The sequence below is a fragment of the Trachurus japonicus genome, chromosome 21 (assembly GCF_045865225.1).
Source record: "Trachurus japonicus isolate A0001 chromosome 21, Traja_1.0".
Taxonomy (NCBI): domain Eukaryota; kingdom Metazoa; phylum Chordata; class Actinopteri; order Carangiformes; family Carangidae; genus Trachurus; species Trachurus japonicus.
The window spans coordinates 8,405,341-8,433,335 of NC_140927.1; the positions used below are offsets into that span (position 1 = coordinate 8,405,341).

The 27,995-nt window shown below is 41.5% G+C and overlaps 2 protein-coding genes across 2 annotated transcripts in view; both read left to right on the forward strand.

Moving 5' to 3' along the window:
- Nucleotides 1-27,995, forward strand: part of LOC146964735 (uncharacterized) — a 55,318-nt gene that overhangs the window by 6,874 nt on the left and 20,449 nt on the right. The window lies entirely within an intron of this gene.
- Nucleotides 1,317-27,951, forward strand: LOC146964736 (C-type mannose receptor 2-like). The gene is made up of 13 exons (XM_085766196.1): nucleotides 1,317-1,425; nucleotides 1,513-1,614; nucleotides 1,836-2,003; nucleotides 2,535-2,690; nucleotides 3,046-3,188; nucleotides 3,277-3,380; nucleotides 4,843-4,950; nucleotides 12,972-13,060; nucleotides 14,833-14,988; nucleotides 15,368-15,510; nucleotides 18,026-18,129; nucleotides 24,162-24,341; nucleotides 27,850-27,951. The coding sequence occupies exons 1-12, from the start codon at nucleotides 1,356-1,358 to the stop codon at nucleotides 24,313-24,315; spliced, it is 1,497 nt and encodes a 498-aa protein (XP_085622322.1). The 5' UTR covers nucleotides 1,317-1,355; the 3' UTR covers nucleotides 24,316-24,341; nucleotides 27,850-27,951.

Genomic DNA, 27,995 nt, shown 5'->3' on the forward strand with positions numbered 1-27,995 from the left:
AAAAAACTGTTAAAAATAACATGATTCAGAAATATGACCTGGTGTAAATGTAATAAAACCACACGTAAAGGTGTATACACATACATGTGCATAAGTGTCTGCACGTGTACATGTATGTGTGAAAATTTTTGTTTGTATGGATTTATATACAGATATTGGTGTTTATGTATTTATGTGTATTTGTGCGCATGTGATAGTAAATTCATATATGTGTCTATACTGCATGTAGCATGTCAACTTCCATTTCTTCTTTGCTTGACAAGACACATCTGCATTTACACTGCAAAAGAAAAGTGTGGTCTGACTGACAAATGTGGTCTGAATGATCAAGAAAAAAATGTTTCAAATGCATACTCATGTGTGTTCACATATTTTTTTTTAGAGCTGACCACTTGTGATCAATTCACCACAGACATACCAGGTCTGAAAAGGGTCTTAACGGCTCACTTAGCTCAGTTACTGGTCATACTGTTGCACTAAAGATAGTGCTTAAAAGATTCTTGAGTTACACTTTACTCTTTAAATCAGTTTTGCTCAAGAAATAGAGGTTGAAGTGTAAAGAGAAGTGAACAGTTAGTCTGAGACAAGCTGACACTTTCATTGTGATATGCTTAGAAAGGGTGAGGTGAGAAAAAGGGAAGTCAACTACCTGCATTCTGCAAACTCACCACTAGATATCACTAAATCCCACACACTGTTTTTTAAGGCAGTGCCATTGTTTTATCCCTGGAGTGGACCAAGTCGTCTTGCTCCTAAACCTTAAGCTTAAAATGGTATTTTAGCAAAGTCTGGTCCACCTGGTACAACTCAGGACACTGTTTCAGGACCTGTGGTTCGTCAAAGGACTTGTTGAGCAGCTTTGTGACATGGACTAGATTATCAGTCTCAGGTATATCCAGGCTTTCTGTCCTTATGTTTCCTCTCCAAAATCAAGGTCAAGAGAGAAACTTGGATTTGATTGACTGACAGAAACAATAATAAAAAATAAAAAAACATGGAAATGGATTGATCCAAACTCACCGAGGCATAAGTCACACGAGAGAACAACATCTGCATGAATTGTTTGAATTTACAACTATTGCTTTTGTTTTGTATGAAATAATAATTTGCACCAAACTCTTGTGATGTGAAAATACACTTGATTATCAACCTTAACTGTAAAGAACTGTAGACTTATGTTGTTCATCCTTTCACTGTGCATTACTTGGTTCACATATTTCCTGTTTAAAGTAACAGCTTTGAGAAGCACGTGTTACTTCCTCACACCTTCAGATAAGCAAGTAAAACCATCAAGAGATTAGTCATTTCATGTCAGACTGTGCTGCAGCTGACCCTCTGTATTGTAGTGAGCATCAATGGAGCAAATCTACGTCAACATTGATGATATAAGGCCTAACAAGTCCAACATTTCAACCAACCCCACAGGTAAGAGCTGTCAGTCAGACAGAGCAGAGAACAAATGTCTGTTATTATGTGTGACTGTTTTTATTGACTGGTCTTTTCTTGGTTCAGGTCCCACCAGCTCTGAGAGGAGATGTCATGGAGCTGTCGTCGTCCCTCTGAGTCTGCTGATTGTTTTCCTGCTGGCTGGACTCATCGGCCTCGGTGTTCACTGTGAGTCTGCTTCACTCAGAACTTAAAGGTCAAGTTGAATTTATCATTATAAGATGATTTAACTGTGACCCTGAGATATTAAAAACAAGTAGCCTAACTATGGGTTGGACTGAAACCAGGGCGATTCCAACACAGGGCAGAATATTGAAATATGTGATGCTGTCCCGGTTTCTGTTTGCATGATATTATAAATGTGTTTTGTGTGTCTTTATTTACTTCAGATCATGGTTCAGCTGCAGAGTTCTCCTCTGTCAAAACCAACCTGAGTGAGCGTCTCCAGATCAGTGATAACAAGTCTTTGTCCCTGACTGAAGAGAGAGACCAGCTGAACTCCACCCTCATTGAAGTCACCAAAGAGCGGGACGAGCTTCAGAGTTTGTCAGAACACAGTGAGTCTTTGCATGTTTGTCTTATTGAGATTGATTTGCGTATAAATGAAACATTCGTACGTCACAGAGATTCAAAGATTAAGATCATTCTCATCTTTAAATGTATTTATTTTTAAATTCCATATGATGGGACACTGAAAACAGTCACTCCATTGCTGTATTATAACAGTAAATAAATAAATTTAGCTTATTCACAGATGTGATGTGATGTGATGTGATGTCGCTGCACATCAAGTGTGACACTGCAGCCAGGGTTGGTGATATTGTAGGCACCAATGTGAAGAAAAAAAAATTCATATATGATCAAACACTACAAATAGAGAAAAGAAGTTCATTAATTTGACAAAAACATGCAGTGCAAAATTCAGACAACACACTGGAACTGTCACCAGGTGATTAAACAAATTAACTTTGGGTTGGACTGAAACCTAAAGCAGCTACATGGGGCAAAATAAGGAAATGTGTGTCCTGTCCCTGTTTCTGTTTGCATGATATAAATGCAGGTGTTTTGTGTGTCTTGATTTATTTTAGATCATGGCTTAGCTGCAGAGCTCTCCTCTGTCAAAGCCGACCTGAGTGAGTATATCCAGAAGTCTTTGTCCCTGACTGAAGAGAGAGACCAGCTGAACTCCACCCTCATTGAAGTCATCAAAGAGCGGGACAGGCTCCAGTGTTTGTATAACCACAGTGAGTGTTTGCAGGCTTGTCTTATTTAGATTGATTTGTGTATAAATTAAATATTTTTAGGTCAAAGATTAAGATGCCATTAATTCTCAAGATTGAATATGTTTTTAAAAGGTCCATATGATGAGACACTAGTATAACTGTCACTCCACAGCAGTAACTAGAGAAATGTAGCCTCTTCACAAATGGCATGTGATGTGATGTAGCTGCACATCAAGTGTGACACTGCAGCCAGGGTTGGTTATAATGTTGGCAACTGTGTCAAGAAGGAGAAGAAGTTGATGTCACTTTGAATAGGAAGGAATATTTTAACTCAACCCGTCAGGAGTCATTCTGATCCTTCTGTCATGTCCTGCAGATAAAACATGTCCCTCAGGATGGACAATGTTCAGTTGTACCTGTTACCTCCTCTCCAATGAGTCTGGTTCCTGGGACAAAGGCAGAGAGGACTGCAGAGGCAGAGGAGCAGATCTGGTCGTCATAGACAATACTGAAGAGCAGGTTGTGTGTGTGATTAACATTAATTTTCTTTCCTGTGTCATTGATGTATTCAAATAACTGTATAACGTGGTCTCTTCATATTTACCAGACATTCCTCATTGGATTAACCTCAGATAAAATTTGGATTGGTTTGACCGACAACGAGAAGGAGGGCGTCTGGAAATGGGTCGATGGAACTCCACTGACTCTGGCGTAAGGCTTCTAATTTTTTTTTTACTACATATTTTATCCAACAATGTCTTTTCATGAGAATAGTTGTACAGCAGCTCCCTGATCACCTTGATGCTTTCTCACAGATGCGATGATGCAAGTTGTTGCAGTTGATCATAACTTTTACAGCAGGTGGTGTAAGAAAACCCTGCTGCAAGGCCCTTGTTAGACACCACTGAAGCAGAAAGGCAGTGTTGGGGAAGCTACTTTACAAGCATAGCTTGTAAAACTACATGTAGTTCAGCCTGGCAGTAGTTTGAACAAACTATATTTCTACCCCTGGAGAAATGTAGTTTGTAAAACTACAGCTAAGTAGCCTCAGCAACTACTTATACTCATTTAACTCAGTGTTAAATAAATCAACATGTGGTGTATATGAAACAAAATATAATAGCCTACAAAAACTTCACATGTCAAGCAGAAATGTGCCTCTCAACTCAGTTGTATTTCCTAAAGAAAGAGGAATTCTGACATTTTTGGTCAACATACTGTAGGTTCACCATAGACATGTTGGGTAATATAAAGAGAAATTGAAAATCCTACCCCAATACCCTCTTGTAAATCAGAAATGTAAGTCAACAAAAAATGTAGTAATACAAAGAGGTAGACATATTCTAGATCGGTGTGTCTTGAACAACAATGTTTAAAACCATGACAGGAACGACAGGGCAAGCCAATCAGAGGCAGCGTTGGCTTGGGATGTCATGACATGATTCATGCCTTTTTTCAAAGAGAGTCCTGGAACATAATAAATTACAGCAAATTGTAGTTAAGCTACGTAGTTCAACTACATGTAGTTTAAGTCTCCCCAACACTGCAGAACGGATCAGGTTAGTTAGTATGGAGAACAACAAAGTCCACAAGAGGACCTGGAGACTGAGCTATGACTCCTGTGGAAAATTATAAATTGATCTTCTCTTGTTCTCAAACTCTGTTGACATGTATCTTGATTTTTAGGGTTAGAGCACAAGGTGCAAGGATGTAAGGAATGAAGGATGTAAGGACACTTTTGAGACCTCATGGTTTATTATTTCCTTTTTGAGGGTCACAGCATGCTCAGAAACTCATCAAACATTTCAACACATCAGACCTTGTGAAAATGATTTGCACACACTGTCCAAACCACTTTGTACTTTCAGTGTTTGGTAAGAGTCCTGTCCAGAACACAATATAAGAATATTCAGTCATACATGCAATCCATCTTCCATCAGTCCATCCATCCGTCTGCTGCCACATGGTCAGTGCAGGACCCCTCCCTCCCTGTTCATTGCTTTAGTTCTTTTAATTTATTTATTAGGTTTAGGATAATCTCATGGTTTGGGTTAAAACAGTATTACCACATAAACCACAGAGTTTATGATATAGTCCAATGTGATTTGTTGAAGTCATCCAGGAGAGCCTGAAACATTTACAAGATTAACATAATGTTCTGGTTCCCTTCTAGGTACTGGGCTAATAAAGAGCCTAATAATGCAGGTGATGAGGACTGTGCTCAGATCAGAAGTGACGAGGAGAGAAACTGGAATGATATGCCATGTGACATGTCCTTCAAGTGGATCTGTGAAATGATGCCTGCTTAGTGTTGGCTATGGTGATGTAAAGCTTTAGTATAAACTGTTCCTGTACGTCTCTGTGTGTGTTTGACTCTGCTGAAGATTGGATCTATGTAAACCGCTTCTCAACATTAAAGGAACTTGTGGCAGGATTTGTGAAATTGGAAATGTGTTGAATTGTGTATTTGATGAGGGAAACCAAGAAATCCCATGAGCCTCCGTAGCGTAGCTCTGAGCAGCTCACAGCTCTGCTCCGCCGTTCTAAAAATAGCTTGCACCGACAATTAAAGGTAACAAACCTACTGCTAAAACTATAGGGATTATGGCGATGGGCCAATTTCCCCAAATGTTGAACTATCCCTTCAACAGATAACAATAACTTTGACCAATTAATATTATAAATGAAACTAACACTAACGTATGTTTCATCAGTCTGTCATTGCAAGTGTTACATTCTTTGCTATTGTCTGCTGGGGTAACAATATCAAGGTCAGGGACAGGAACAGACTAGACAGGCTCAGGCTGTTGGGTGACCCCCAACAGCCTCTACACAAAACCCTCACAGGTCAGAGGAGCAGCCGCAGTAAAAGGCTCATCTCCCTGACCTGCAGGGAGATGAGCATCTTTTGAGTCCATTCCAGTCATCGTTTTTGTGTCATTGTTGTGTGAGCTACTAGACTAATTTGAATTTCCCTGCTAGGGATGAATAAAGTATTCTCTATTCTCTATTCTATTCTAACAACACACATCTGCAAAAGTAAATTGGACCACACCAAAACAGAATGTGGTCTGAGTGATAAAGAAAAAAAGCCTGCAAATGCGTGAAGACACACTGCTCACTGTTCACACATACTGTATATTCAGGGCTGACCACGTGTGATCACATCACCACAGACATATGTTAATAACAGGTCTGAACAGGGTCTTGACTGCACACTTTATCAGAAGAAGAGAAGAGCAGACAAGAATGAAAAATTGTAAAAGGAGCAGTATGAGCAAGTGATAAGTTAACACTGCAAAAGGAAAGTGGTCCAAACCACTGTTTTGCTCTGCAAATAATGCTCCATGCAAAGGGAAGTGAGCAGATGATCTTAGATGAGGTGTTATTTTATTATCTATATGTGATACGCTTAGAAAGGGAGTGTTGAGGAGAGGGGAGGTCAAATGCTTACAATTTAATTCAATTCAGCTTTATTTATAAAGCGCATTTCATGCACAAGGCAGACTCAATGTGCTTCACAACAGGTATACATCGTTATATAAAAATCAATTAGAAATCAAATAGAAAACTAGAAGAGTGCAAGTGCAAGTACGTTTACAATCATATATGTCATCTTCAGCACATACACATGCACACCCACTCACACAATCACATATGGACACATGCACACACACACACACATACACACACAGTTCAACAGAATGCTGTTGAGTAAAGATATGTTTTTGATCTGTTTTTAAAGATGGCTACTGATGTGGCATGTCTAACTGTGTCAGGCAAGGTGTTCCATTTCCGTGGGGCATGTACACTAAAAGCTGCCTCCCCTTCTTTGGATCTGGAGCGAGAAAAGAGTAAGTTGCCACTGCCCGTTGACTGAAGTGTTCTTGCTGGGGTGTAAGTGATGAGCATATCTGTGATGTACTGAGGTGCAAGGCCATGTAGTGTTTTGTAAGCCAGGAGTAGTATTTTGAAATTGATTCTTGTCCTTGTGTAACAGGTAACCAGTGCAAAGATTTAAGAACAGGTGTGATGTGTTGATATTTCTTGGTACCAGTGAGAATACGTGCAGCTGCATTTTGAATTAGTTGTAACCCCTGAATACTTGATTTTGGGAGTCCAATCTTCAAATTCACCACTAGATGTCACTCAATCCTACACACTGGTTCTTAAAGCAGTGCCATTGTTTTGTCCCTGGAGTTGACCAAGTTGTCATGTTCCTAAACCTTAAGCTTAAGGGGGGTACACACATAAAGATTTTCTAAATCTCAACCGATTTTTTATCTGTTAGAGACCCCACACATGAAGATAAAAAATCTGTGATTGAACAGTTTTGATCGTATTGTGTGTGGTGTGCTGCGATATTCCAAACACAACACACCACACACATTAAGATTTTTCAGAATCTTGACCCTCGGGTCAGAAAACTCAGAAAGAGATCTGTATTGTTGTAGCTACTCTTTCGGGTCTATTTCCGGAATGGACAATGAGAGCAACATCATTTTTTTTTTAATGAAAGCTGGACACTTCAGCCTTTACAACGATCCCATCGGTGTGTCTGTTTCTCCGGACGCCGAGCAGTCAAGCGGCTGTCCAATAGGGACCCGTGCCCTGTCACATGACGGGCTGTGAGCGGCGGTCACATGATCGTTTAAACGTGGCTGCTGTATTGCTGGCTGTTGCCGGCTATGATCGCTACCGTCTTTGCTATCGGCTATCAGGAAATCTCCATATGCGTGAATGTCTGTGTGAACCTTGTGCCAGGGCTGCACAGGTGTTGTGCGGAGAAGTGGCTTGCCACGAGCAGCGTGCAGAGCTCGGCAAGCAGGCACTTCTCGGCACAACACCGGCTTTCCACACACAAGATGACTTTTGATTGAAACGGCCACGGTTGTCGGCCCCGACAATCGTAAATATTGAATATGTTTAATATTTACGATTATCGGCGCTGAACGTTTTCCGAGCCAATTGTCGGGAGAATTTTGACTCTTAACACACCACACACTACAAGAGAATCTCATAAAATAATCTTAAGAGCTTAATATAATCGGGCGATTTCTGTCTTTGGTCGGAAGGGGGAAAATCGGGGCAAAATCAGCCCGATTATCTTTATGTGTGTGGTAGGCTTAAAAATGGTATTTACCAAAGTCTGGTCCACCTGGTACAACTAGAGACAAGTTTCAGGGCCTGTGGTTCATCCAGGTCAAAGGAGTTGCTGAGCAGCCTTGTGACATGGGCTTAAAGGGGTAGTTCACCCAAAATTCAAATTCAAAGAAGTTTCAGAGTCCTCCGTGCCTTCTCTGAGTTACAGCGGGCCTCCGTGCAGCACTGCATGTCCATATGACGGTTGCAAACGGAGCTCACTTTTCTTCGTCCAAAAAGACACACCAAAAATCAATGTCTCAGGTCAGGACACAACACTTCATGTAATATGAGTAAATCTTTGATATAGTTCCAGGCTTTCTGTCCCTATGTTGAACAGAAAATCAAACCAAGGTCAAGAAAGAAACTTGGATTGGAGTGATTGACAGAAACATTGAGAAAACCTGTAAATGTTAGTCACACAACAGAACAACATCTGCATCACTTGTTTGAATACAGACCCATATACAACGATAATTATAACTATTGTGATGTGAAATTGCACTTTATTATCAACCTCCCAGGTACTGGCAGAAGGGGAAGCCAGATGTGGATAATGGAGATCCAAAGTGGGGCAAAGAGGACTTTGAAAATATCCAGCTAAACATGACACATAAGGAGAACTGGAATGATCTGCACTGTGATACCTCGTGGCACTGGATCTGTAAAAAAGAGCTTCAAAAAGTGTTAATGAGTTTTGAAATGATACATTTTGAAATATCTTCACGACGCATGTTATGATTAAGCAAATGGATTTTGCTTGTGTGACAAAGAAAAAGAGAGACATTTGAATAAAGGCATGTACACTCACATTCACTGAAACTTTGTCACCAGTTCACTTAACTCATAACTTTACATGGTCAATACCAGAGAACTTTAACTGTAAAGAATTGTAGACATCTGTTGTCTATCTTTTCACTGAGTATTGTACTTTTTAACAATTGCTGAAACAGAATTCTCGAAACCTTTTGTGCTTTCTGAAAATTGGTAAAACAAAACTCAGTAGGCAAACCACTTACACCAAACTGCTGACTCAAACAAAGTAATCAAAATCAAAACATTATTGTCATTACATGGAAGTGGAAAACACAATGCTCAGGATAAGAATCTGTGGAAATAATATTTATTGTTCACAGTAGGTTTGGTGGAATGTCTTTGTGTGTATGTGACAATAATAAAATGATCTGATCCAGCAATTGTGATATGATTTCAGGAAAACAGGGAGTTGACGCCATCCTGCCAAACAACTTAGTCAGCATGACCCTGTGAAGCAAGGTGCAGGTGTGTCTTGCCAGAAACAACTTGGGTTTTGGGGGGGAAAGCACTGGAGCTCCTGTAACACATGTTAAAGTTGCCAAAATGTCTTATCTATATCCCGTTTTGTTCAGACTATAAAAGTATGGACCACTGACTCCAGTCGTGCTGTATTGTAGTAAGCATCAGTGGGGGAAATCTACATCAAGACTGATCATGCAAAGCCTGTAAGAGCTGTCAGTCAGACAGAGCAGAGAATAAATGTCTGTTATTATGTGTGACTGTTTTTATTGACTCGTCTTTTTTCAGTTCAGGTCCCACGAGGACATGTCATGGAGCTGTCGTAGTAGTCTGGTTCCTGGGACAAAGGCAGAGAGGACTGCAGAGGCAGAGGAGCAGATCTGGTCGTCATAGACAGTCCTGAAGAGCAGGTAGTGTGTGTGCATTCATCTTCACTTTGTCATTGATTTGTACACATACAGTACATACACTACATATTGTGGTAAAGCATGTGATGTATTTTTTTCTGTTTCCTAGACATTTCTTTCTGGTTTTACCTCAAAACCAACTTGGATTGGTTTGACTGACAAAGAGGAGGAGGGCGTCTGGAAATGGGTCGATGGAACTCCACTGACTCTGGCGTAAGTTAGGCTGTTTTCACCAAGGGGGGAGTTGTGGGTTCTACAAGTAAAGACCACTTCCGCGTTCAAAAAGCTGCAGTACCCCGGTGGCCTCTGGGGACTGGCTCCAGAAGGGAGCAACTCCAATTGAGCCCCATGTTATAATAGCCGACTTTACAGCTAAAACAACATATTTACAGCCTGGTACATTTTCTTTTTTTGGTCTCTACCGATAGTTTCCACCTCCGTGAACACTGTGGGGGGGTGAATTTTTTTGTACCATAAGTACCGTTTTAGTATTGTTTAGGCTTCAAATTCGTGCATAAATTACATTGAGTGACAGGTTCACAGACAGTTTACCGGCCATTAATTGGTTGCTTCGAGTTCAGTGGGCGGGTTCTCAGCCGGCTAACCACCACACCTCTCCCAATATGGCAAGTAAACTTCACCTAAAATCCAAGATCGCGCAGATCCCCGTAGTAGCGGCACAAAACAGACTCCCCCAAACCAATGGGTGACGTCACGGGTGCTACGTCCATTCTTTTTACAGTCTATGGTTTTCACACATACTGGTGTGGTGCTGGGTGTGGGGTACACAGCAGAAGTGAAAATTGTTTAATTTTTCAGCTCGTACAGTCTGCATTTAGACATGTTTCCATGACGACTGAATGGGAAAAGACGTGTGGTAGGCCTACACCATGTTCACATGACTCCTATTTGTTAAAATGAAACTGAGAAGTAATGTTAAACTTTTGCCACATACAGTGGCACCGCCAGCCGGAATCCTGTACGCACTGTGCGTACAATTTTTTTCATAGGTGAAAAAAAAAGATGCAATTTTGTTTATTTTGAGGGGGTGTGATAAAGACGCTTGTTGTTTGTAACAGGCTAAACGTGCTGAGTTCATTGATTGTTAAACCAATCACTGGAAGCCTAACGTAAAAGCCAGTGATTGTCGTTTACATCATGTCATCTGTCTCTTTTTGATTTCTGGCGCCTATTACACTACCGCTATGTGATGATTATGCCCGGTCCTGTATAGAAATGTCAAAAAGACAGTTGAGCCTTTTCCAGGCATTTGAAAAAAAAAAGAGATCCAAACCCACGATCACAAACACGCAATAGAGCAGCGATAATGAAGGTCTCTCCTCTCTAGCTCCAAACTCACTCGTTTGCACCACGATTACGGACTCATAGGCGCCGATTCCAGGTTGAGCACGCCACCAGTTGCACATTTCTCCGTGCCGCGCCTCGGCCCATCAGCTGTGTGTCTGTGGGTATGTGGAGCCCGAATGTGTGTGTAGCCTGTGTGAATGTGTGTGTTAATCTCTCACACGCTCTGTTAAGACACAAATCGCTGCAGAGTGCGAGCCTGGCACAGAGGTGCGCGCTCTGGCGCATCTGGCACAATCTGTTAACGGGACAGAAAGGAAACTGGCTCCGCTCCGCGGCTATTTCGCGTCCGACGTCCATGTTAAGCACATCTTGTTTAATTTAATTTAATTCAGTTTATTTGATAGGGACAATGCAGGTTAACATAGTGACACTTCCACTCGTTACAAACAAGTCAATGTGACTGATGTTCTGCATGTACAGAGATTATAGCTAATGCTAGTTACCAACTCCCGTTATTGATATTGTAGCGTCCGAGCCGACGTAACTACAACAACATAACACAAACTTATTTGACAGCTCTCACTTCTTCCTCTGCTCCTCCCCACTCACACACACACACAGGTCTTCCTCACACTCATCCCGGCCCCTCAGTTTCTCATCCAACCATACGCTACCTGCCCGTACACATTCACAGTCAGTCAGAAATCACAGAACTTAAACATCATAACAACAACATTACTGCGGGGTCGCTACAATATTTTCAGTTGTGCAGTATATTAATGAGCGACAAGTCCCATTGTTACGTGACATGATAAGCACACCAGTGTTTGTAGAGCCTGGTGTGCGACCCAACCCCCCCCCCCCCCCCCCCCAAATTTTTTTTTTTGTTGTAGCCTATTTGCCGTTTCTGTGCGTACATTGAAATTGAATCCTGGCGGCGCCACTGGCCACATACTGGTTAAGTTTAGGCAGCAAATGTACTTTGTAAGGTTAAGGGAAATCTCATTACATTGAAATAGACTGTTAACCACACAAAGTACATGTTAGAAAGCTCAAGAACCTGGGACATTTTCGTTTTCTGTGTCTCCTTTTTTTGTCAGTGGGATTTGTTTGCAGAAGTTAACAGTGACATGATGCCCATGCTCTCTTACCTTCCAGTTACTGGGACAAACCCCAGCCTAATAATGGTGGAGGATATTGGGGTGAGCAGGACTGTGCACATATGAAATCTTGGAACGATTGGTCATGTCTTCTGTCTTTGCCGTGGATCTGTGAGAAAATGGCTTCTTAATGTTCAGTTTAAGTAAAAACTGCAACTAAAAACTGTGTACTTTTTAAGCATGTAGGTCTGTGCATGTTTGACTAGCCTATAGCTGAAGATTGTACTGAATATATTTAAACTGCTTCTCTAAATCAAAGCCAAAGTGCAACATTAAAAAACACCTGTACGTGACTCAACTGTCTCTGTAGCTCCTGTAACACATGTTAAAGTTGCCAAAATGTCTTATCATCCTGTTTTGATCAGACTATAAAATAATGGACTTGCTTGTGTCTCTGAATAAAACCCCGACTGCTGCTGAATATTGCCTTCTTTGAGTCTCTGAGTATTGGTCAACCTGCAAACTCCAACATAATTGGCAACAAGGATGGGATTGACTCAGGCAGGCTGTCACTCCCAAGAGAGCCCCTCAAAAAGGTGATAAACATGTTCTCTGTGCTGACACAGTTCAGAAACAGTGAATCAGCTGATGTTGAGTTGTACTCTTTGTCCTGAATATTTTCTATCAGAGTAGCTCAGATTTCATGGGAAATGACCGTTATTGTGTCTTGACCTCTCTTCCTCTGCCTCTCAGAATGTTTCCGTCCATTGTACAACCTTCAAAAGCCAGCACTCTCTGAACTGTGTTTAATTGTGTTAAAGTGTGAGGTTTGAGAAGCACCTTTTTCTTCCTCACAATTTGAGAGAAACAACTGAAACCATCAAGATTTTAGTCATTTTCATGTCAGGCCGTGCTTCAGCTGACCCTCTGCATTGAGTAAGCATCAATGTAGGAAATCTACATCAAGACTGATCATGCAAAGCCTGAGGTAAGAGCTGTCAGTCAGACAGAGCAGAGAATAAATGTCTGTTATTATGTGTGACTGTTTTTATTGACTGGTCTTTTTTCAGTTCGGGTCCCACGAGGACATGTCATGGAGCTGTCGTCCTCTCTCTGAGTGTTTTCCTGCTGACTGGACTCATCGGCCTCGGTGTTCACTGTGAGTCTGCTTCATTCAGGACTTAAAGGTCAAGTTGAGTTTATCATTATACTAAGGTGATTTTCTACTGTGACCCTGAGACCTCAGTGCACTGCAACTCACATGGAAAGACACAAATGCATTACAAATCCAGAAAAACAGCTTAATCGACTTGACAAAAACATGCAATGGAAATTCAGCCAACACACTTGAAAGGTCACCAGGTGATATTAAAAAGTGACTATGGGTTGGACTGAAACCAGGGCGATTCCATCACGGGGCAAAATGTTGAAATATGTGGTACTGTCTCTGTTTCTGTTTCCATGATATAAATGCAGGTGTTTTGTGTGTCTTGATTTATTTCGGATCATGGCTTAGCTGCAGAGTTCTCCTCTGTCAAAGCCAACCTGAGTGAGCGTCTCCAGACCAGGTCTTTGTCCCTGACTGAAGAGAGAGACCAGCTGAACTCCACCCTCATTGAAGGAACCAAAGAGTGGGATGAGCTTCAGTGTTTGTCAGAACGCAGTGAGTCAGAACGCAGTGAGTCTTTGCATGTTTGTTATACTAAGATTGTTTTGTGTAAAAATTACATTTGTACGTCACAGAAATTCAGTCATTATTGACTCACCCTCAATACTGATGAATACTCTGGAGTAGTTTTTTATTGCTCAAAGTGCATCTGGAGACCCGGGAGGCCGTTTCGTAGTCCAACAAAAACTTTATATGAGAGTAATAGGGCCTGATACAAAAACGTCCATAAAACTACACAAAAATTTGAAATATTCCTCCTTACTGCTCGGTCACTGCAATCCAAGTGTCCTGAACGGATACAGTCGAGAGTTTACCTGAAACTACGTCATTTAGGCAAGTCCGGTCACGTCCACGTGGTTCGTGTGAACACGAGTGCAAATTCAATACAGAACTTTTTAGGCTGTAAAAATGTCCTAAATGGCATTGTTTCGAGTAAACTCTGGACTATATCCCTTCAGGACACTTTGATTGCAGCAGGTGAGCAATAAGGAGAAATACTTGTGTAGATTTATGGACGTTTTTGTGTTGGGCACTTTTGTTGTACTCTCCAGCTGCACTTTGAGGAATAAAAAGCTACTCCGGAGTATTCATCAGCATGAGGGTGAGGCAATTATGACTGAATTTCATTTTTTGGTGAACTATTCCTTTAAGATACCATTCATTGTCAACTTTAAATTTCTATTTTTAAAAAGTCCTGATGGGACAGTGTAAGCAGTCACTCCATTGCTGCATCATAACAGTAAATAAATAAATTTGGCCTCTTCACAGACGACATGTGGTCCTGTCCCTGTTTCTGTTTGCATGATATAAATGCAGGTGCTTTGTGTGTCTTGATTTATTTCAGATCGAGGCTTAATTGCGGAGCTCTCCTCTCTCAAAGCTTACCTGAATGTGTGTCTCCAGAACTTGTCTTTGTCCCTGACAAAAGACGAGAGAGACCTGCTGAAGTCCACCCTCACTGAAGTCACTAAAGAGCGGGACAGGTGTCAGAGTTTGTCAGAACGCAGTGAGTCTTTGCATGTTCGACATACTAAGATTCTTTTGTGTAAAAATGAAATATTTCTACGTCACAGAAATTCAAAGATTAAGATACCACCAAAATTCAGACAACACTCTGGAACTGTCACCAGGTGATTAAAACAAATTGGACTGAAACCTGAGCAGCTACAGCATGGGGCAAAATAAGGAAATATGTGGTCCTGTCCCTGTTTCTGTTTGCATGATATAAATGCAGGTGTTTTGTGTGTCTTGATTTATTTCAGATCATGGCTTAGCTGCAGAGCTCTCCTCTGTCAAAGCCGACCTGACCGAGTATATCCAGAAGTCTTTGTCCCTGACTGAAGAGAGAGACCAGCTGAACTCCACCCTCACTGAAGTCACCAGAGAGCGGGACGAGCTTCAGAGTTTGTCAAAACGCAGTGAGTCTTTGCATGTTTGTCATAAGATTGTTTTGTGTAAAAAATGAAACATTTGTATGTCACAGAAATTCAAAGATTATGATCATTCTCAACTTAATTTTTTTTTTTTAAATCCATATGATGGGACACTGTAAACGGTCACTCCATTGATGTAGGAAATAAATAAATTTAGCCTCTTCACAGACGACATGTGATGTGATGTAGCTGCACATCAAGTGCGACACTGCAGCCAGGGTTGGTTATATTGTCAGCACCAGTGTCAAGAAAGATAAGAAGTTCCTGTATGATCAGTAGATGATCTGATAATGTCACTTTGAATAGGAATTAATATTTTCACTCAACCCGTCAGGAGTCATTTTGATCCTCTTGTGTCCTGCAGAGAAAACATGTCCCTCAGGATGGACAATGTTCAGTTGTACCTGTTACCTCCTCTCCACTGATTCTGGTTCCTGGGACAAAGGCAGAGAGGACTGCAGAGGCAGAGGAGCAGATCTGGTCGTCATAGACAATCCTGAAGAGCAGGTTGTGTGTGTGTGTGTTCTTGTTCTTACTATGTTGTGAGGACCGTTGGTTTGGTTTTTAACCAACAGAGTGAGAACATTTTTGGGAAGTGAGGACATTTTTGCCGGTCCTCACTTTTTTCAAGGGCTGTTTGAGAGTTAAAGGTGCCATATGTAAGAATGTGGCCAAAAACGGTTACTGCAGTCAAATTCAAAACACAGCGATCTCGTTATATCTCCCAGCCGTAGCGGCAGCTCAGTGGAAGCAGACCGGAGGCTGAAATACCACTGATGCTGCCGTGACTGGGAGAGAGGGCTAGGTGGCGCAACATGTCAACACGTAAATTCAAAACATAAACATGATTTGCAGTCTGCAAAAAAAGATTTTTAATGCGAATACTCTGGCTGTACTATTGTTGTTGGTGAGTTCATCACATTATATGAACATTATTCCTGAGTCTCTGTGACATATTAGGAGGATTTTACGGCCAGTTGCTTTAGATTTCTTACATACTGTACCTTTAAGACTTTAGTTTATATATAGGTTTAAGTTAGGTTAAGAGTAATGGTTAAGGTTAGGCATTTGTTTTGGATTGTTAAGGTTAGGGTAAGGGCAGTGGCGTAGCTGACTGGTTCATGCAGATGGGGCGAGACCCTGTAGTGGGCCTATTAGGAATGCGCGATACAAATGTAGTCTAATACACAGGGCTCCAGACCAAAGCTGCCACTGTAAATGCGCACATGACAGACTGTCACTATGTGCTCAACTTCTTGCCGACTCATACACAGACTATCAGCTGTCTACATGAGACTGACAATAGACCCGTGAAATCAACAATAAGTTACCACATTGCGGCGCAGCGCTTCACTCCCCATCAATCAGAACATGTTCACAACTGCTCTGCAGTCCGTCTCCGGACACGGAGCAGAAACCCAGGTCCGACAGTGCAATGCTGTCCCCTCCTCTCAGTCTTCACAGTCAGCAAATCAGCTCATCACGCAAGAAAGTCACAACAAACAGGTTTTGCACAGATAACTCTTAAAATGTGTGCAACACCTTCTCATCACAATCCACGCCATCTACACAGTTATCAGCTGTTATTAAAATCCAACTCATCAATAACAGGATCGCGATATTGAACCACCGCTCACATTACACAACAAACCGTTAACAATTAATCCACACTCAAAACAAAGCAACAATAGTGTTAACTGTACTCAACAAGCTATTATTACAAGGTTTACAACAGATATGACAGACAACCTGGGCTGTGCATGTGTAAAGAAGAGAGGGAGGGAGGGAGAGAGAGAAAAGTAGGTAAAACCTGTTAGCTGTTAGCTGTTAGCTGCCGTAGCTCAGCCGTTGGTCTCCCGTCAGGTAAAAGCTGCCGTTTATTCCTCAAATGAAGTTTAAAAAAAAGTTGTTGAGCCTCTCCGGTACAGTTATCCATCACTGCTGTTGAATTAGCCGCTAAACTGCTGGACGCTAAAACCGAGGGGGCGTCTGTTTGTTTACACTTCACGAAAGCAACGTGAACGTACGTGCCGCTCACACTCAGACGCAATGAGGCAGCGTAGCGTCAGCCACACACACACCGTACAGTGGTTTCTGACCGGAGGTAAACAGAGAAAATCACCAAATGCTGACACATTTAAACCTGTGGTAAAGTTATCTGAAATAAAAAAATAATTAAACCTTAGATTAACTAAATAATTTAATTATTCCTGACAGTAGGTGAGGCACTGCCTCAAATGCCTCCCCTGACTGAACGTCCGTGAGACCCAGCTATTAATTGAATAACGCCGGCTATTATTTGAGGAAATACGCTATTCGTGTCTCAGTCGTGAAGCTGAGCTCCTATGAGTCTCTCTCTATGTGTGAGGACGTGCACAGAGCGAAATGATAGTGTCTGTCAATTAAATGAGCATAAACAGCCCAACCCGACGCGCTGGTTCGAGCCGGGTTCGTAATGACTAGGTCAGGCCAGGGCCGGGGCTGGGCTGCCATCTGGCTTATTCTGCTTTTTTTTTCTTTTTTTTTGCCGGGCTCGGCCCAATAATCAGTGTATCGGTCCGTGTCGGGTCCGCACTTCAACGACCGCGGGTAGGCCCGTTACAACTCTAGCTTGATGAGCAGGGCGAGTGCTTTGCGGTGCTGTATGAGCCTGCACAGTGCACACAAACAGAAACAGCGCGCGGAGGAAAAGAGCGAAGAAGAGGGGGGCTGCAAGGGGTACTGCGACGGGTTCAATTGACAGTAGCAAAGCAAACAGATTTGCTGTGGTTCTAGCAATCGGTCCTCAAGAACCCCCTTGTCAGTGGGCCTATGGTGAACCTGGGCCTGGGGTGCCCGCCCCACCCGCCCCCTACCTGGCTACGCTACAGGGTAAGGGGCTAGGGAATACATTATGTCAATGAGTGTCCTCACAAATATAGCATTACAAGGATGTGTGTGTGTGTGATTAACATTAATCTTCTTTACTGTGTCATTCATATATTCAGATAATTGTATAATGTGGTCTCTTCATATTTACCAGAAATTTCTCATTGGATTAACCTCAGATAAAATTTGGATTGGTTTGACCGACAAAGAGGAGGAAGGCGTCTGGAAATGGGTCGATGGAACTCCACTGACTCTGGCGTAAGGCTTCTATTTTTTTTTACTACATATTTTACCCAACAATTTATTTTCATGTGAATAGTTCAGTCAGACAACTCACCAATAAAAATGTTTATTGCAGCTTCATTATACATTTGAATTTGGCGTCAAGGCTCCGACTTTATCATTCCCTGAGAATAGGCAAAAAATAGGGTAGCGCTGTGAGATGCCGCTGTGTCATAGACGAGCAAAGAGGACGATGGTTAAGTCACCCATCTTAAATAGACCGCCAAATTGAGAGGGTGTGTGTATGATGCTCGCAGGCTTCGCTCCATTTGTACGGCAGCTCCCTGATCACCTTGATGCTTTCACACAGGAGGATGCAAGTTGTTGCAGTTGATCCTAACTTTTACAGCAGGTGGTGTAAGAAACCACTGCTGCAATGCCTTTGTAAACACCACTGTAGCAGAGAGGATCAGGTTAGATAGTTTGGAGAACAACAAAGTCCACAAGAGGACCTGGAGACTGAGCTATAACTCTAGTGGGAAATTATAAGTTGATCTTCACTTGTTCTCAAACTCAGTTGACATATATCTAGATTTTTAGGGTTGGGGCACATGATGTAATGAACAAAGGACTTCATAGTTTATTATTCTGGCTCTGCTCAAAAACTCATCAAACACATCAGACCTGGTGAAAAAGTTTGTTAAACATAATGCTCTGGTTCCCTTCTAGGTACTGGGCTGATAATGAGTCTTCAGCCTGCTCAGACAGCAGGGCCACAGCTCCAGCCCAGTTCCAGCTCTGTATACATGAGTAGGCTATACGTTGTCTGTTTTAACCAATCCTGTAACACATACAGTTGACTACAGTACCGGCAGAGTGACAGACAGGCTCATTGTTAATGTCCAGACCTTTGGAGCTGGGGGAAAACACTGGTCTCACCTGAAATAATCCAAACAAGTCGTTTTATCATCATCATACAACAGGTGGTGTTAGAAACATCCACAGCTTTAAGGCCATTGGCGAATACTAGATAGTGAAGAGGGCGATTAAATCCATATCGGATCTTGTTGGACAAATGGGACAAACACCGGACCAGACCTCCAGGAGACTGTCAGTCCAACAGACATTATCCAAACTGTTTAATGCTTTTATTATTTGAAAGAAGTCCTGTTCAGAATCAGTCATAGTCATAGTGCCCCCTTGTGTTGTGGCAACAGCAGACACATACAAAATCAAGGGCCTGTTGATCACCTACAGACTTTAATTAAATACATTGGTTTGGTTTAGGACACAGAACTACTTACTTAGGTCTTTAAAAATCTCACAAATTGGGTTAAATGCACTCTTTCACCACATTGGTTTAGTTTATTTAAAGTGCAAAATCGCCACGGTGCAACATGGTCTCGATACACTTTACAAAATCATTACAACATTAACAACAGAGTTTGAGTGCTTCAGTTTGATTCAACAAAGTTATCCAGAGGAGACTGAAATGTTAACAAGATAAACATGATACTCTTGTTCCCTTCTAGGTACTGGGCTGAAAATGAGCCAAATGATGGAGGATTATTTTTTTTCAAGGTTGAGGGCTGCGTCCACATCAGAGAGGAGGTGCAGAGAGACTGGAATGATGAGTCATGTGATACATCCTTTAAGTGGATCTGTGAAAAGACAGCTGTCTAGTGTTTGCTATGATTATCTAAAGTTTAAGTAAAACCTGCTCTTTATGTCTGTTAAAAATGTGGGTCTGTGTCTGTGTTTCACTCTGCTGAAGTTTGGATCTATGTAAACAGCTTCTCAACATTAAAAAGCACCACGAGCTGATGTAAAAAAAATGATTCTTCAGTTGTCAGACTTTTCACTGCACAGTTCGTACCATGAAATGCAAGTTTATCCATTTCAAATGGTAGAAATATCAGTTCATATTGAATCACGTTACACCTGCTAACAAGACAGCTCTGCATTTACACTGCCATTAAACAGGATAAGACACGGCAACACAGTTTGTTGACAGGTATTCTACTTCTATACTTTGAAGATTACAAAACAGTGTTATGTGGTGTATCCCCCCAAAAAAGCCACCCTTAAATTAAAAAAAAAAAACCTAAATGCAATGCTTAAGAGAGACTGGCTCAAAACTGAAAGGCTGGATAGCTCGGTGTCGGCAGCCACAACAGTCTCGTATGGGTCCGCCACAGTTTCTCACAGAGAAAAAGCAAACTTTTTTTTTAACGGCGTGTCATCATCGTCCATCTCTATCAGTCAACTCCTTGTTCAGCTGGACTCGGGCTCTCTCTCTCTCTCGAGCGCACACACACAAGGGGGGGGGTTGGCTTGGTGGGTGAAGAGCAGAACAGTCTCCGCCCACCACTCAGAGGTGCATTGCTAATGAGCTAAAGGAGAACCCTGGGAAATGGCACAGGTTTTGTGATTTTGGCTAAAACCTTCATAATCACAATTGAAAGACCACAGAGAATGCTTTAAAATAACAGAAACGGATGGTTGAAGGGGGTCGTTAAGAGAAAGATGATCACATGTGTCTGACTGATTAGCTCTGCCTTGACCCTAAGGTCATGGGTTTGAGTCCCATCCTCACGTAGATGGCACTTCCCTGGCAGCGGCCCCCATGGCACTCTCAAAAAAAATTAAAGGACATTTTTTACTATTTTCTATTCATACAGTACCGCACTTAAGAAGTTCTCTTAAAGCAGAAGTAAGCAGAATGTTTGTGTTAAAATAGTTCTATCTTCCGACAGCAATCACTTATATAGTGAAGATGGGTCTGTCAGTCACTCTGCTCTGCTGTAAGCCGAGGAGAAAACTTTCCTTGTATCCTACAACCTTTATCCAATGAGGAGAGAGAACGGCATAAAGGGGCGGTCCTCTCTGTGTGTGCAGCCAAGGGATGCGCGTACTTCTGCTTTAAGGCATTTCCCCACGATCTAATTAAAGACTCTTGGACACTCATCATCTTTCAGCTGATGAAAGCTGACACATACAAAACTGAGTTTCACTTGAGTTTCTAATGGATTATTTTAACTTACAATTGTCTCATAACTCTAAGACAACAAAAGGCTAATGTTCTATACTGAAACTGATACTATCAATGAATGTGTGGGGCGTTTCAGTGGTTATCTTTGTTGATCTCAGACTGTCCCTCACTCGACCAGACTGAGCATCTTCAGACAGTGCAGACCTGCTGTTGGCAGATCTGAGCTGAACAGGCTTCAGAAAAATTACATTCACTTCACTAGACTGTGACACCTTTAAAGTCAGTGCATCAAGCAGTGACATGCAAGTTCCACTCTCCATGTAACATTTTTTTCCTCAGATGCCTGTGCATCTTGAAATCAGTCCATCACTCAATCTTAGTCATGTGACAAACAAGTAAAATGAACAGAACGGAAATTAGAGGAAGCTCCACAAACGTATTTGAGCTTTTTCAGCAGTGCAGCTCCTTCATATGAGGAAGCTTGACTGGGTGTCAACAAAATGACCTTTCCTGTTCTCGCAATATATATTCTAAGAATGAGGGTGCTGTGAACTTGTTGCAGTGAAACACTCACACACAGCATGCACCAAACAAGCACTACTGTACATCCTCTCTAACTGCAGCCTGCAGAGCAGGACGAGGCTCAGTGTCCAACATTAAAGCAGAAGTAAGCGGAATATTTGTGTTAATATAAGTCTTAAATAGTTATATCTTCTGACGGCAATCACTTATAGAGTGTTTGGTCTGAAACACGGGTCTGTCAGTCACTCTGCTCTGCTGTAAGCCGAGGAGAAAACTTTCCATGTATCCTACAACCTTTATCCAATGAGGAGAAAGAACGGCATGAAGGGGCGGTCCTCTCTGTGTGTGCGGCCAAGGGATGCGCGTGAATGTGGTGACGTAGGGACGAGTTGTTCATCCTTTCAATACATACATTACACGGTTCACAGATTTCCTGTTCGAAGTAACAGCTTTGAGAACCACGTGTTACTTCCTCACAACTTGAGATCAACAACTGAAACCATCAAGAGTCATTTCATGTCAGACCATGCTGCAGCTGACCCTCTGTATTATAGTGAGAATCAATGGAGGAAATCTACGTCAATGTTGATGATATAAGGTCTGAAAAGTCCAACATTTCAACCAGTCCCACAGGTAAGAGCTGTCAGTCAGACAGAGCAGAGAATAAATGTCTGTTATTATGTGTGACTGTTTTTATTAACTGGTCTTTTCTTGGTTCAGGTCCCACCAGCTCTGAGAGGAGATGTCATGGAGCTGTCGTCCTCCCTCTGAGTCTGCTGAGTGTTTTCCTGCTGGCTGGACTCATCGGCCTCGGTGTTCACTGTGAGTCTGCTTCATTCAGAACTTAAAGGTCAAGTTGAATTCTTGTTCATAGGATGGTTTTCTACTGTGACCCTGAGACCTCAGTGCATTGTAACTTACTTTAAAAGAAACAGATGCGCTACGAATTCAGAACACAGTTTCATCAATTTGAATTTACATTGTAGGTTGTTGTTTTTTCATGAACCACACTGGAAGCGTCAACAGGTGATATTAAAAGGTGGACAGAAACCTGAGCGGCTGCAGCATTGGAGAAAAATAAGGAAATATGTGGTCCTGTCCTTGTTTCTGTTTGCTACTGTAAATGCAGGTGTTTTGTGTATCTTGATTTATTTCAGATCATGGCTTAGCTGCAGAGTTCTCCTTGGTCAAAGCCAACCTGAGTCAAGAGAGGGAACAGCTGAACTCCACCCTCATTGAAGTCACCAAAAAGCTGGGCAGGCTTCAGCATTTGTCCCAATGCGGTGAGTTTTTGCATGTTTGTGTTATTAAGATTAATTTGTGTATAAATGAAACATTTAAAGTCAAAGAAAATCTAAGATTAAAATAGCATCTTTCTCAACTTTAAATGTATGTTTTTATAAAGCCCATATGACGGGACACAAGTGATACTGTCACATGTCGTCTGTGAAGAAGCTAAATGTATTTACTTGCTGCATTATAGCAGTAAATAAATAAATGTAGCTTCTTCACAGACGACATGTGATGTGATAGCTGCACATCAAGCATGACACTGCAGCCAGGGTTGGTGATATTATCGGCACCAGTGAAGAAAAATAAGAAGTGTCACTGTTGAACTGCAAAATCTTACATTTCTTTACACAAGAGGCAGGTCGGTCATTTTTATCCTATTGTGTCCTGCAGATGAAACATGTCCCTCAGGATGGACACTCTTCAGTTGTTCCTGTTACCTCCTCTCCACTAAGTCTGGTTCCTGGGACAAAGGCAGAGAGGACTGCAGAGGCAGAGGAGCAGATCTGGTCGTCATAGACAGTACTGAAGAGCAGGTAGTGGTTGTGTGATTAATTTTCATCTTCTTCCCTGTGTCATTGATATATTCAGATAACTGTATAATGTGGTCTTTTCATATTTACCAGGCATTTCTCTTTGGCTTAACTTCAAACTCTTTCTGGATCGGTTTGACTGACGAAGAGAAGGAGGGCGACTGGAAATGGGTCGATGGAACTCCACTGACTCTGGCGTAAGGCTTCTAATTTTTTTACTACATATTTTATCCAACAATGTCTTTTCCTGAGAGTAGTCTTAGGGCAACTGTTTAAGCACTTTGATGCTTTAGCACAGGATTGCTGCAGTTCACTATTACTTTAAAGAGGAACTATGCAAGTCTGGTCGCTTTTCCTCTGTTTTGCTAACCCTCTTCTCGACCATGTGCATTTGTTTTTAATGAAGCTGGCGAAAAATCAATCCATGGAGCGGTGGATAACATTATATAACATATATGATATTATGACATGTATATAGTCTTAACAAAAGATAACAAAAGATTGAGGGTTGAAGTGCGTATTCGTGTTGAGGTGTGCAGAGACGAGAGCTGGGTCACTGGGGCGGCGGCAAAGTCGCTACTTCACTGATGTTGCAAAGTTGGTTTTCAGCCATGAGACGCCAGGTGGAAGGCAGAGAGCCTCCATTTTCACTGACTGTTTGGACTGTTTAGGAAAACAGTCCAATGTGATTCATTAAACAAGATGAACACAATGTCCTTGTTCCCTTCTAGGTTCTGGGCTAAAAATGAGCCTGATAATGGAGTTGGAGGTTCAGGTTCAGGCGAGGAGGACTGTGCCCATATCAGAGGTGCTGAGAAGAGAGACTGGAATGACGTGCAATGTAATACGTTCTTGAAATGGATCTGTGAAAAGAAGAATTTCTAGCATGGGTGGAAGCAAAAAAAAGAAATGTGGTGGGTCCTCCTCTGGAAAGTTGCAGAAAAAGCCCCTAACCTTATCAGACAATTAAAATTTGTCTAATTTTGACTATGACATAGGCTTAAACTCATGGGTTCTTGTGGAGTTGTAGAAAAAAGCAACTGGACAGGAAGTCCAGTTGCTTTTTTTGTTTGAAGACGTTGAAGAAGCCTCTTGAATGAGGGGGACCTCCCAAAAAAAAAGAAAAGAAAAAAATCCTAAACTATTTACTAGTCCAACTTTGCAGTTCAATCCTAGATAGTTCTCCGTGTTATCACGTTTTAGAGGTTATACCATGTATGTGCATGTGTTAAAAAAAACTTCTCCTTTAAAATTACAGTATCTTTAAGTTGAAAGAACCCTTTTGTAACCTGCCTGAGACTCCCTTCCTGTCCTGTGGCACAAATGCAACATTATGCAAGATTTCTATATTTATTCACTTGTTTCTTGTGGACAGTTTTTTTTTATCAACTATTATTTTAGATAACAGGCTATAAGGTTCTTACTTTGCATTTTAATGGACTAAGAAAGGCTCTAATGTATGGCCTCTTTTTTCTGCCATGATGGTTGGCTGGCTACTACACACGCTCACACACACACCCAGTGCACTGTATTTATTTTTGTTCTGTGCATTATCTGATATCTTTATATAATCAGTTTCAGTGTTATTCAGGCAGGATACACCTTGGCCTTACAGTAATATCAACACAAACAGCTGGTAATGACAGGATTCTCTTACTAACTCACATTCTCCAAACAGTGGCTGATGTTAACATTATTGTAACTTAGTTAGCTAGCAAAGCCCAAAGATAACAGATAACTGTTGTAACAACATAGTAAATTGTAATACAATGCATCACCACATTACATCAATAAATAAATGTTTTACAATGAACCAATCAGTCTAAATCACATTTTATTTTATTTAGTTATATGGTCACTGTGTTACAAATTAGTACGACATTCGGGAATTTTTCACATACTTAGCTACAGATTTTGCTTTTGTTTGCATACTGCATACTACAAATTGGCCAAATCAGTAGGCTATGTACTACCAGCATTTCGAATACAGCCACAGTGTCACAGCATTAGCTGCACTGCTGTGAAGAGTTCATGTACGCTCCTGCGCTGCATCGGCTGATGGCTGCAACTCACTCACTATTGAATCTTGTTTCTTGATCCTTCCCCAAGTTCCTTGATGCTAAACCTGACTCAACTCAGTCTGTTTCTTCGCTGTGCATCTCTTTCAACATACTCCGTCTGCGTTGTGGTTTAGTGTCAACTGACAGCTCAAACCCTCGCCCACTGGCTTTGACATGGGAGATGTGGGTGAATGCCCAGGGCGCAATCTGTGTAAGGGCAGATAACAACATATTGTCTGCTTTTACACCGGTCTCACCCACATCTCCCATGTCAAAGACGGTCTCTGCTAGTGGGTGCAATCTGAGTAAGGGAAAGAAAAATGAAGGGCGAGGTTTATTAGATAATGCCTCTATACATTACGTCTTTTTGTCTTGTGTTGGTGTATGATGGTGGGGTTGAGCAGGGACAATGTACAATGTATTGTATGTTGGGAGGGGTGTGTGTGTGTGTGTGTGTGTGTGTGTGTGTGTGTGTGTGTGTGTGTGTGTGTGTGTGTGTGTGTGTGTGTGTGTGTGTGTGCATCGTGGTGACAACAAGCAATGTATGTTGGGAGATGTGTGTGTAAGGGGTGGAGGGTGGGGGGGTTTCTCCCATAGTGTAAAACGAGCCAGCACCGCCTCTGTGTGTCGACTATAATGTTCAGCAGCTGCTTGTGTTTGTCTCAGTAGGTAGGAGGAGGAGGAGGAGGAGGAGGAGGAGGTGGACATCCAAGACCTGAACACAACTCTCTTCCACAGTTCAACACCTTTATTGCAGCATTTTCAGGCTTGATTCCTGCTTTTTATGCATGGTCTTTTACTTGGTTCTTACAGAATTTGCAGCCACATCATCACAAACTGTGACAATGGAAAATGACACAGAGATTGTGTCCTTTGTTTTGTCTATGTATGGAAACGTAGGAAATTTTCAGGGCCTCTATTTCACCCTGGCTCTGCTGTTTTACATCTCAGTCATTGTTGCCAACACTGTTCTTATTGTTGTTATTTACTTGGACAGAAATTTGCACGAGCCCATGTATCTGTTCCTGTGTAGTTTTTTTATCAGTGCTATTTACGGCAGCACGTCTCTGATGCCGTGTTTCATGGCACATATTTTATCCGACACTCATGAAATTTCACTCTTTTTCTGCTTCCTTCAGATATTTAATATTCACACATATGCGGTAATTGAATTTTGGACATTATCAGTAATGGCCTATGACAGATACGTTTGTATTTGTAAGCCTTTGCATTACAACGTCATAGTGACTAAAGTCAGAGTCCGGGTCGTCATCATCATGATCTGGATTGCTGCTTTTGTAGAAGTTGGAGTTTTATTGTCTTTTACGATCCGTATGAAGTTCTGTGGGAATGTGATCCACAAAGTTATCTGTGAAAATCATCTGGTGGTTGAACTTTCTTGCTCCTCAGACAGACTCATGTCTTATATCCACGATGTCGTCTTTGCCCTCACATTCACTGTGGCTGTTCCTCTCACCTTCATCTCCTTCACATATGTGAGGATTTTATATGTCTGTTTAAAATCCTCCTCTGAGACCAGGAAAAAGGCGTTTGACACCTGTTTTCCGCACTTAGTTTCTCTCCTCAGCTTCGTCTTTGCCAGTTTTTATAACCTGATCAGTCAGAGGTTCGACATGACTTTTGTTCCACTTGAGCTGCGTGTGATTTTATCCATGTATGGACTCCTTATTCAGCCTCTTCTCGATCCCCTCATCTATGGCCTCAGGTTGTCAAAAGTTAGAAACGCTGTTCAAAAAAAGTTCTTCATGTTGAAAAACTCAATTATCATAGGATAACTCCATAATTCATGAGCACAGTCAATATGTAAATCTATTGTAACATTGCATAACAATTTAAAACAGCACTGTAGTCTTCAGCAAACAGGACTAAACTGTATTTGTTGGGGACTACTTTCATTAGCGGATAAATACAGATTTGAAGCAGTAATAGAGTGTGTATGGGAATAAAATGCAACAAACCATGTAGTAAGGTCAGGTGCCAATAAAATCATGTGAAGGACACAAAATACAAAAGAAATGTGACTTGCATGTTTTTTTTCATGTCATCTAAGTAGTCTTATGGTGATGTTTTTATTCTCATTTATTCTCAGTTGCTTCATTGTATTTGCTATTTGCTCTGTTTGCAGTTTAATTTTCTACCTCATTCGGGCTTTAAAAAACATTTTTGCAGCTTAAAACTTAAACTTAAACGTGACAAAACAACACATGGCCCATGTCAGTAAGTAAATTCCTCTCAGAAAATGTACTGTATTTGCTTAGACAGGATCATTTATATTTATCTTATCAGAAAAATACTGTATAATGTGAACAAATGTTGTCTTTCTTTGGTCAAATTACAGATACATTTGCTTTCAGGATCACCCCATGAGGCCGGCATACAGTATCCACTCAGTCAAACAGTAATTAGCTGTATGAAGTGTAGCTGCTCCCTGAGGCCTGAAATCACCACTGAGGTCTAGACGACCTAATGACTCTCATTACAGTA

What these genes read in the sequence shown, in the direction of transcription:
- LOC146964736 (XM_085766196.1), top strand. Translation starts at nt 1,356, where the DNA reads ATGGAGCAAATCTACGTCAACATTGATGATATAAGGCCTAACAAGTCC. An exon ending in CATTTCAACCAACCCCACAG is followed by an intron (nt 1,426 to 1,512) that starts GTAAGAGCTGTC and finishes TTCTTGGTTCAG; the next exon opens with GTCCCACCAGCTCTGAGAGG. An exon ending in CATCGGCCTCGGTGTTCACT is followed by an intron (nt 1,615 to 1,835) that starts GTGAGTCTGCTT and finishes TATTTACTTCAG; the next exon opens with ATCATGGTTCAGCTGCAGAG.